This window comes from Nicotiana attenuata, unplaced genomic scaffold (assembly GCF_001879085.1).
Source record: "Nicotiana attenuata strain UT unplaced genomic scaffold, NIATTr2, whole genome shotgun sequence".
Taxonomy (NCBI): Eukaryota; Viridiplantae; Streptophyta; class Magnoliopsida; order Solanales; family Solanaceae; genus Nicotiana; species Nicotiana attenuata.
In genome coordinates, this window is record NW_017671050.1 from 183246 (window position 1) to 194362 (window position 11117).

General features: G+C 34.6%; 1 protein-coding gene across 1 annotated transcript; it reads right to left on the reverse strand.

The window, feature by feature from the left end:
* Positions 1-6018: 6018 nt before the first annotated feature.
* On the reverse strand, positions 6019-10491 carry LOC109205522 (fructose-1,6-bisphosphatase, cytosolic). The gene is made up of 12 exons (XM_019368234.1): positions 10223-10491; positions 9289-9336; positions 9101-9175; positions 8956-9017; positions 8809-8875; positions 8591-8704; positions 8352-8438; positions 7716-7786; positions 7567-7632; positions 6952-7038; positions 6789-6864; positions 6019-6450 (listed from the first exon to the last, which is right to left on the reverse strand). The coding sequence occupies exons 1-12, from the start codon at positions 10379-10381 to the stop codon at positions 6340-6342; spliced, it is 1023 nt and encodes a 340-aa protein (XP_019223779.1). The 5' UTR covers positions 10382-10491; the 3' UTR covers positions 6019-6339.
* Between the last annotated feature and the right edge of the window lie 626 nt (positions 10492-11117).

Sequence of the window (11117 nt, forward strand, 5' to 3'; positions counted from 1 at the left end):
GCCAATTATCTAGCTCGATCGTAATAAACAAGAGTGATGAAGAAACATAGAGGGCGGTCACGTCAAATTCTGACGAAAGCAGAAGTGTGGAATATTGAAGAAGGTGGAAGTTTGCAAAATTCCTCAGGTAAATCGAAAAGCGTAACAATCGAATGGTGGTTTCCCCTATATATAGGAACACAAATGCCCTGAGCGGGAAACCCGAGAGCCGCCAAAAAGCTGAAAGGGCACAAGAAATGATGCGGTGCCTGGGAAACGTGCGTCATAATGACGCGTAACGAGAATTCATGGTATCCTGAATCGACATAACGATCCATCTCCAAACGGATGTAACGGTCCGGTAAAGTCCTTAAAACATCACATTGCCACCTCACCATAAGGACCCCGTCCTCGCACGATGATCAGATTTCTCCTAATTCTTGAACACACAGGATCTGCCCATTGAGCTTGCCCAAAGACGACCCCAGCGGGTGGAGGGACTAACTGTATGAGTCAAAATCTGACCACCAGATGGTTATCATTAAAGGATACGGTAAGAGGTCGACCCCGCCATGGTCGTGCCCACGAGGCGTAATGGCGACGAGTACCACGGTCCCTGCCGAGGTCAAGCCATTAGAAAGCTTACATCGCAGGACAAGTGTAATGTCTTGAGCAAGTAATAAAGGACTCAGTCATGAGAAAGCACGCCGGTCAAAGACCGTTGGATAAAAGAGAAAATTGTTAAAATATATAGAGAGGTAGGAGACCGTTACAAGGGGGAGATCTGGCTATTACATTTAGAGCCATCGTTACGGAACCAGCAAGGGGGGAATCTCTTAGCTATCAACAACTTTCTCTCTTCTCCTTCTGTGCTCTTTCGATCAGGGTGTTAACCTACTATAGATGTAAGCTTATCATTTCCACTCGATATATGATAATCATCTCGAGAAATATTAAATTAGTTTGTTCTTCTCCAATTTTTGTACTCAGTATGTTTTGATCTAAAGATAATTATGTTTGGCTAAGTTCCCCCCCCCCCCCCTTCTCTATTAATGGGCTTAACTAAAGGGTTTAACGATTTTTTGGTTAAAATATTTCTATGGGAAAAAGACTAAATATACCCCTCTACTTTCAGATAAGGTATATATTTAATTATACTGTCCGGTCAAATTTATTCACATCGTTACACTATCTTCCAATTGCCTTTTATTTAAATCAGTTGTAGTTCTTCTTGCTCCACTATTTTCAGAAATTACTATTGATATGAATACTAAAGGTACTAGAATATACAAATTATTCATGGATATTTTTAATTACCAATGTACTCACTTCTCTTCTTGTGATAATGAGTTTTGAATTGGTTTAAATTTTTATTTTTTTTTTCAACCATATACACATCGTAGAATTTAATGGTCTATTTATTGTGTATTATATGCAGCTAGGGGTGGCAAACGGATGGGTCTTGTCGGATATGGGACGGATCAAGAACGGGTAAATTATTTGACTCGGACCATATTTAATACGGATAAAAATGGGTTAACCAGCGGATAATATGACTTTACAAATGTAAAAGTTAAACTCATTAGTTATCCATTGGTTATCCGTAGGTTATCCATTTTCAAAATGAATAATATGGTTCTTTATCCATATTTGACCCGTTTTTAAAAAGTTCATTATCTAACCCATTTTTTAGTGGATAATATGGGTGGTTAACTGTTTTCTTTGAACTATTTTGCCACCCCTATATGCAGCCAATCATCATGTATGTACATGTATATTCGAATATATTTTGTTATTGTCTGGTTAGTATAGAGTTCAATCGACTAACTTAAAAGTGCACAATGCGTAGACATTTGATTAAAGCTAAGTTGAATTAGACAATGTAAAGTCTCAAAGGAACTTCAACTTCTATCACTAATACTTGTAAAGTTTCCATACCTTTGGTGCAACGAATTCATTAAAGTTTGGATGTTGTAAATACTTTTGAATTTAGACAAGCTACCTAATTTAGATTCATCAATTTACTATACTTTGTTTACTAGCCATTATATTATCTTAATAATTGTTCTCTTATTTTTTTTGCAATTAGAAAAGCAGGTAAATGCAAACTATTTCAAAAATATTGGATCAAGAAGAAGAATAAGTGACTTAATTAAAATGATGTGAGAGATTCTGGTTTTTAAAAGTTTGTTGATGGAGGGGTAAATATGGCCGGATAATACAATAATGGGGATAATTTGGCCGGATAGAATAACGAATGTTAAATGTAGACAATATCCGAAAGTAAAAGGGGTATATTTGGCCCTTTTCCCTGTTTCTATTTAAATTATCTCTCTTCGTGTTTTGTGTTTTACAATTTTTATTTTTATTATGTATAATGAAGTATTATATTTTGTCAAATTTAATACAATAACAACAACAGCCCAGTGTAATCCCACAAAATATTTTATCAACTTTAATAAAGTAAATGTATCGTATTAAAAATATGTAAACTTTATTAAAAGTATGTAAGCTTTATTATTTTACAAGCCTATGTGTTCGTGTATCGCGTGTCAGTTATTATCTCTCTCTATATATATAATATTATATTAAGAGCACGAACCCCATCGTTTGCCTTTTTTACCCTTTAAAAATAAATTTTTCATTGGACAAAATCGTAATTAAATTATTTTTCTAATTTACAATCAACTAAAATTTTGATTTAAAGATCTTTCCTTATTTAAACTATATAGAAAATTCTAATATTTAGACTTAAGACTTTAAAATTAACTAAAAAGTTATATTCACGTACAGAAAATATGGGGCATTTGCATTTATATTCAATTTTTGGATCACCATTGAACTTATATTCATTTTGCATAAAATATTGTAAGTTTAGCCATTTTTTGGATAACTTCAGCCATACGGGTATAGCAAAAATTTCTATCTAAAGTTTGAACTTCACAATTTTTTGCTTGGCTTGTAAAGGCAATCGGGCAAACTTTAGTTTATAGTGCAAACTTCAGACAAATTAGCCTGAAGTCCTTCCGTTTGTAATGCAAACTTCAGACAAAATAAATTTGAACTCCAGAAGGAATGGAGTCTAAGGATTTCAATCAAATGATTTTGAATCTAACAAATTTAAATTTGCAGTTCGTGCTGCCTTTTGTTTTTCTAGTGGATGAATTAACTATTTGTGCTAAAACAGATACTAAATTTTGATAATCTAAAGATTCTCATAAAAAATGCAACAACCATAATTTCTGCACTAATTAAAAGACCAAAAAATAGCTTTACATTGATCTGTGCAAAATGGGGAAACAAGAGAAAGAAGGAAGACAGAATTGAGAGAAGCAGATCCGCCCCAAAAAGGAATAAAAAAGAAAGAAGAAAGCAAAATGGGAAAAAAAAGAGAAAGAAGAAAGACAGAATTGAGAGAAGCAGATCCGGCCCAAAAAGGAATAAAAAAGAAAGAAGAAAGCAAAATGGGAAAAAAAAGAGAAAGAAGGAAGACAGCATCGAGAGAAGCAGATCTGCCCCAAAAAGGAACAAAAAGAAAGAAAAAAGAAAAAACCAACGTATAACATGAAACTTGAAGACAATTGTTGAAAGTTGGTATACATGGAGGAAGAAGAAGAGGAGGAGAAGTAGAAGAATAAGCGTGAAAATTTTGTCTGAAGTTCTCCAATATTGGGTACAGATTAAATATTTTGACAAAATAGGATATACAAAATAGGGTATAGGTTAAATAGCGGGATGCAAACTGGGCGTCCCATTAATTTTTACAGAAAATATGTTTCACTTTAGAGTCCAAGTCAACATGGAATGCTTTTAGTGATATCTTAAAAGTGTTGTAATAACTTTTTACCCAAAAAAGTGTGGTTATTATAAGTACCAAAATTCATGAGATTGCTCTGCATGATCAAGTAATTGTCAAATATCTTTTCTTTTAAGCAAAAATATATTTTAGTCTTGATTTTGCCTATAAATTATTCCAATCTATAGATTTTATGAATAACAATGGTATTCCAAAAGAAAATTACTCAAGAAGTTAGCTTTCAAACCATCCAAACCTTGACAATATTCCAAGACAAAAATTATTTACCAAATATATTCATTGATTTTATTTTGTACGGTCAGTCATTTCAAAATTTATTGGACAAGTAAATTGAAATAGGTTGATAATTACTCATCACACATAAATTAAGACTATGGACATGTAATTGAAATTAAAACAATAATAATTTTTGTTTCTTCGTTAGTTTCAATATTCTTGTATTATGGCAACCTTTTTATCATCGGAAATAGGTTAAAAATATCCCTTGTCTATTCAAAATTATTCATTTAAACCCTATGTTATACTATTGGTCCAGTACAGCCCTCCACGTCATAAAATTTATTTAAAACTGCCCCTCCGCCGTTAAAACCCTCGATCATGGCAAAATTATCCCACGTAGCTTGACATATCACTGAGGTGGATGCCACACCACCTCACTGAACCTATACCACTTTACCCCCACCCCCACCCCCCACTTCTTCTTCCACCGCCACCTTACTCTTCACCCAACCACTGCCAACTTATTTCTGTAATCAGAATGAGGATAACTTTGTGGAGACTAGGAACATTTCCGGTTGTGTTGGCCACCTTCTATTCAACAACAAAATCATTGGATAAATCATGGTATGTGTTTGGTCTTGGCTACAATTCGAGTATAAGCATAGATGAGATCCATAATGCTGTTGTGATTCATATGAAGCCTTGGTTGGACATAGTTATGACACAGTACAAGGAGCTGTAGACCAAATACATCGGGAGTTTGTGAAAATTTGCAATTTTGGCATTTACAGGACCATTCTGTTAATGCCTCAACAACGAAGGGGTCACAAAGAAGCAAAATCACGGTAGTTGACTCATTCTTCATCTTAACACGGAATATTCTTTTCTTTCATTACTTGCTTGATTATATTTTCCAAAGAGAAGCTCAGTCTGGGGTAGTGGTGCACGGTTTAGAATTGGATGAATAATAGGCCCGCCCTTCTATGCACATCACGCGCTATACTCTTGCCATTAGACCAAATTTGTTATGTTCCTTGTTGTTGTATCAATTTCAAACATGAAACCAGAATTTCAGCTTCTGTACACATATTCTTCTGTAAGGGGTTAGCAGTTACATTTAGGTTGAGTGACTTGTAAACAAAATTTTAAACTATTAATGCACTTTCAATATTTGAGATGCTAGTTCGATTCATTGAACTTTGTTTTTAAGGAATGTAGGGGAGCCCGGGAGGGGTAAAGTGGGATAGGTTTAGTGAAGTGGCATGTCAAGTGGCATCTACCGTAGCGATATGTTAGGGCACGTGAGATAATTTTATCATGGTAAAGGGTCCTAACAGCAAATGGGTACTTTTGAACCAATTTTATGTAGTATACAGAGGTTATAAATGAATATTTTCAAATAGTAGAAGAGTATTTTTGACCCTTTACCGTTTTATCATTCAATCAAACACACCTTTTATAATATATATATACAAAAATATTGAATTAATTGAAATACAAAGAGGCATGAGAGGACTTGTGTGTGGTAAAGTTTCTTCTTCTATTGAGCTAGCTCAATAAGATCAACATTCATTATTCTCAAGAACTTACACTTTTTACTTTACCTTTTATTTTATAACTCAAAAATATTTTTTGATAATATTTATGAATTTTTTAAATTTGTGTATTCATTGAGATGAAGTTCACGCGCAAAACGCATGCCCTAAGAGTAGTAATATCTAAACATACTAAACTCTTAATTGCATGTATATTCTAAAAGCATTATTTAACAATCTTCAAAATTATAAGTATCAACCTTATTCTTAAAGAAATTAAGTACTTTCCATGACACAACATCCACAAAAACTGAAGCTCAGCCATGTTAGTGTAGAGGCTTAGAGCATTGTACTCTCCCTAGTCTCTTTCATCTTTTTTCAAATTTTTTTTTTGTTGTCTCGTTCTTTCTTGCAGTTTATGAATTCACTTATGAATTACGAAAACCAGAGAAATCGTCCCTCGGAAAATAATCGAAACGGATGATACTACAAGAGAACTTTGGGTTTAAAGGGAAATGTAAGTGGCCGATATATAAGCCAGAACTTCTCTATTCAACCCTTTATTGTTGATAAGAAGTAGTAGTTACTTTGAGAAAAAATATAGAACAAGAGAATAATATGCACGTATTATGGCATCACAGCAGCTATTGTGCAACATAAACGCTAGACAACGTAGTCATCATCCGCATTTCTCTAACTATAACAACCAGCAACTTGCTCTGATTTGAGAAATCAGTTATCTGCACCAGCAAGAGCACTAAAGTGATGATCAGAGGGTATGTACATCCATCAGTTCTGCTCTTCAGCAGCGTAAAGCTTTTTGATCTCCTCAACGTCATCATAACTACCAAGGAATATAGGAGCGCGTTCGTGTATCTTCTTTGGAACTAGGTCAAGTGCCTGTATAATAACATTACTATAAGTTTCACATTCTAATTCTAAAACCAAAGCTCTTCTATAGTATTAGTATTACTCATTTATTAAGCTTTCCCTGAGTTCATAGAGATGAGAGTATAAATCCAGTTGCAATCTCAGATATGTTTTATTAATTTTTTTTCTTTGTACTATTGAGGTATTCTTTGAGAAAAATAAACAGACGTCAAGATCTAAAGCTATAATGAACTGGAACAAGAATATCAGGTCAACGACATTTTCAGTTTCTTCAGCAATGATTAATTGGTCTAAACTTGATGTTTCTGTTATAGGTTATACTGTGACCAAAGACTCAGAAATATTACCCGCTGCTTCCCGGTAAATGATTGGCCTCCTGCTTGTTCCATCAGAAATGACATGGGAAATACTTCGTAGAGAACCCTGTTTCGTAAAATTCATTTGCAAAGCTTTCAGAAAGTTATTGCTAAGAAATACCTTCAGTGACTCTGAATATGTGCATAACTTTACCTCAGCTTCCCGTTGGGGCTCTTCTTATCAGCTGGGTACAAGAAGATACCTCCATAGAGTAAAGTACGATGAACATCAGCAACCATGCTGCGAGTTAGAGTCCAGATTTGTGTAAGTTGATTAACAATATGTTCGTTCTCATTTTTTTTGTCTATGGAAACAAGAGTTATTCTATTCAGCAGACATAGGCAAATTACAAGAAACAACTTTGTCTGCATTTCATCATGGCTATCAAGCACGACTCTACGTATAAGCAAATTGAAATTAGAACCAACATCAAACCCATTATCGCTTAACAGAATCCAATAAACTCTTTGCATGTAATGATCGAAATAGAAGGATTCATTTAATAAGAAATCCAACAAAAATACTCCATGTAACCCTGTCTGCAGATGTAATATGAACCTTAACATTTGAATATTCCAACCATAGTTGACCTGTAAGAATTCTAGAATCGTCAAGTAATGATTCCAATAATTATAGTTATCACTGCCTAATATGTAAGAAACAGAAAATGGATTCATGATTATATGGATTTAGATTGTAGGTAGGTGAATTGGTTCATACAAGACACTGCAACAAGATAACCTCAGGATATAGAGAAGTTTCAATTACCTTCCAATGTATCTCAATGATTTTGGTGAAGAACCATCCGTGGGGTACTTGCATTTCTGCACATATCTGGGATTAAAAGAAAAGTAGGCATCATGAACAACAGAACAACGGAAACAAGCTTAGCAGCTATTGCAGTCTATTAAACGTACTCGGATGTTGGACCATCCCAGTTCTTGGCATTTCCTTCATTTACTGAATAGATCTTCCCTTTCTTAGGAATCTGCAAGTAAAAGCAAAATTAAAACCATGTTAACTGGAAATATAGTACTGCTAGGAAATATTCCAATGAAAATACAGAAAAAATTAAATAGGAAAAGCATAGTTGGAAATTGGAATTTGAAGAGGTAAAATTTACAAAATCTGAACAAGCTTGAGAATCTTTGATGCAAAACAAAGAGGCCGAAGAACTAGATATTTTAACTTAAATTTGAGATAAACTCAAAGCTCAAAAAGGACATAGGCTGTCAGAAATGCTAAACCAATCTTATGTTAGACCGTTCGTATTACCAACAGACTGCACTGATAGCTCATTATGTGTGGTTCAAAAACCATTCAAATATTCACCAACCGGAGAGAAGTCGATAGACTATTTAAAACACGCCTAAACTTAATAAAGACTTAAGGTATCTTGATAGGATTTTGCAAACTTGTCTATAAATTGGTTAGGACTTTTGTCCATACAAATTATGTCCTTTCTCTTGAGTAATGAAGACATGATCAAGATTAAGAGTCAACGACAAGTTTTATGTTCAACATAGATCTAAGGGGCAAAGTAACAATGGTACCTTGATGTCAGGATGAGTTAGAATGAACTCGCCAAGAGAGGGATCAAGGGTAAAACCATTAACTCCAGATCCAGTGCTCAAAACTAGCTGCAAATAACCGAACTCGGAAAATCTTATTACTTGTATTTCCAACTCATCATTGTCTTAAAAGTATTACGATCACAACATAAGAGTATTAAATTTGTTTGTCGGTCTATGTAAGATTTCAAATTATATTAAAGTAAATGTGAGCACCATACCGTACAAGAACTTCCATACATGCAGTATCCAGCAGCTAACATGTTCTTTCCAGGTTGTAAGACATCATCTAGTGTTGGTTCATGACCGTCTTTGATCATGTAAATCCCAAAGATCTAGACAAATGAGACGTATTATTTATTGTGATAATGTGAAAAAAGGATGTACTAGTGGAAAGCCAGTAAGAACAATTTAGATATTGCTCAAACCAGAATCATACCGTTCCAATAGAAACACCACAATCGATGTTCGAGGATCCATCAAGAGGATCAAAGACTACACAGTATCTGTTGTTAAAATAGCATTGACGGGTTAGATCTCAAAACATAATAACAAATCTCAAACTACAGAGAACAATAGCACTCACTTTCCACGCTTAGCTGGCTCCACAAATGTAGCCTCTTCGTCTTCTTCAGAGACAAGAATGCACTACATAATTTCACATCTTTTAGATTAACATCACTACATATTTTTCTAGAGTGCATTAATAAAATGAGTGTCTCGATTCTTACTGTTCGGCCACTGCTAACCAGAGCCTTGATAAATACTTCATTTGAGAGTACATCCAGTTTCTTTTGATCTTCTCCCTACAGTTAGAAATCAAAACCAGAGTAATTCCAAAGTATAAATGGATTCTGATAAGAAGCGAAGAGTTGATAAATGCTTTAATACTATAAGGGCAACATCTGCATGAACTTGCCTGCACATTAGTTTCACCAGCAAGCCCTAGGAGTTTTGCCAGACCTGCCTGAAAAGATGTATCCACGTGTAAAATATATCAATATAGGAAATAAAGGGAAAAACAAAACAAGGTAGAATACATGTGAACCACACAAAAACAGATTTATTCTACTGAAGCTTCCTCTGCCTTTTATATCTTTGTAGGTATATCCATCACTCAGTACCTACAGTCAATTATGGTTTCTTTCAACTAATCTGTTTCCTCCATTCAATGGGGCGCTAAAGACAAATAAATTAACCATAGAAAAGCTTAGGCTACTCAGAATGAATTTGATGCATATTTCTCAATGGTTTTACCAGCAGTTCCAGTTCAAACTACAGAAACAAGTTAGACTTTTCTCATTTTGTAATGATGCCTACATTGGAGTCAACCTGATGGATTATAATTTAGCTGTACTGGTCAAAGACATCAAAGAGTGAACCTGAAACATGAGGTTACCGTGAATGTATGACAACAAAAAATTGATTCTATAGAAATTAGAACATCAAAATTTTCATTTCCATAGAGTAATTACAACATGTATAGACTAAGTATAGCTATCCTGCTTCACAGCAAACTAACGATTCATACATAACATTCCATAAAATTACTCAAATATATCATGATAAGAAAAGTATTTATGATCAGAATTCTGAAAATGGATTGAGACACATGCAAAAGCGCCACCCTTTTCAACTACACACATATGAAACAAATGTATATATACACTAAGAAAGATGAGAAAATATCCTAAAACAAAGACGCCACCTTTCTCGACGTCCATGCCAAATTAAAACCCCACACAAAGAGTCGCAGAGAGAGAAATCAACCACCCCAAAAAATGAAAAGAATACACATAAAACAAATGTATTCATACACTACATATATGAAAGAAGAGGAGAAAAAAAGGGACCTTGTTAACAGCAGTGCAGACGAACTTGCAGCCAAGAACAATGTGACTGAGCAAGATAGAGAAGTCACCACGGGATTCAGGATGTTTACTCTGCTCATTCAACACAAACCTCGTTATGGTCATCAAATCAGTCCTATGTGCATCCGCCGAGTGATCCATCGCTACCTTTTCTTGATTTTCCGGCAAACTCACCGGTAACCAGATATTAAATATTGTAAAACTATAATTACGTCACTATGTTATAAGAAATTGGGCACGCTGCTCAATGCTGATATATAGTACTAACTGAAGGTGAAGTAAAAAGGAGAAAGAGATGGGGCTATCTGATGTCAGAGGAAGTTTAGGATGCCACGTGGAAAGACCAGAGCGATGCATGGGATTAGTGGTTGGCACTAAGATAATGCGATTCTTCGTCCGCATGCTGATTCTTTGTTCTCTTCGATACTGTTTCTTTCTTCTCTTTCTTCTTCCTTTGCTTCTATCTCCCACTGCCTCGCTCTTCATTATCTACGTCACATATTTCGTGGACTTCAACGACTTATCCTTTAAATTTTACTTGATCAACCCCCCCACCTCCCCCCCTCCCCCGAAAAAAAAAACACTTTAGATATTTATTATTCTATTTTTATAGGCTAAATCATATGAGGATAAATATATCTCTAGTTGAAGTTGAACCGCTTCATCTATGTAATAGTTTAGTACTCCCGTTCCAATTTATGTGAAACTGTTTGACTCGGCAACAAGTTTAAGAGAAAATAAAGACTTTAGAATTTATGGTTTAGAGTCGGAAGTTTAAGCTAAATTGTTTCTAAATTTAAGAAGGGTTATTCTTTTTGAAACAGACCAAAAAGAAAAATAGGTTCACATAAACTAAAACAGCCGGAGAGTATAAGAT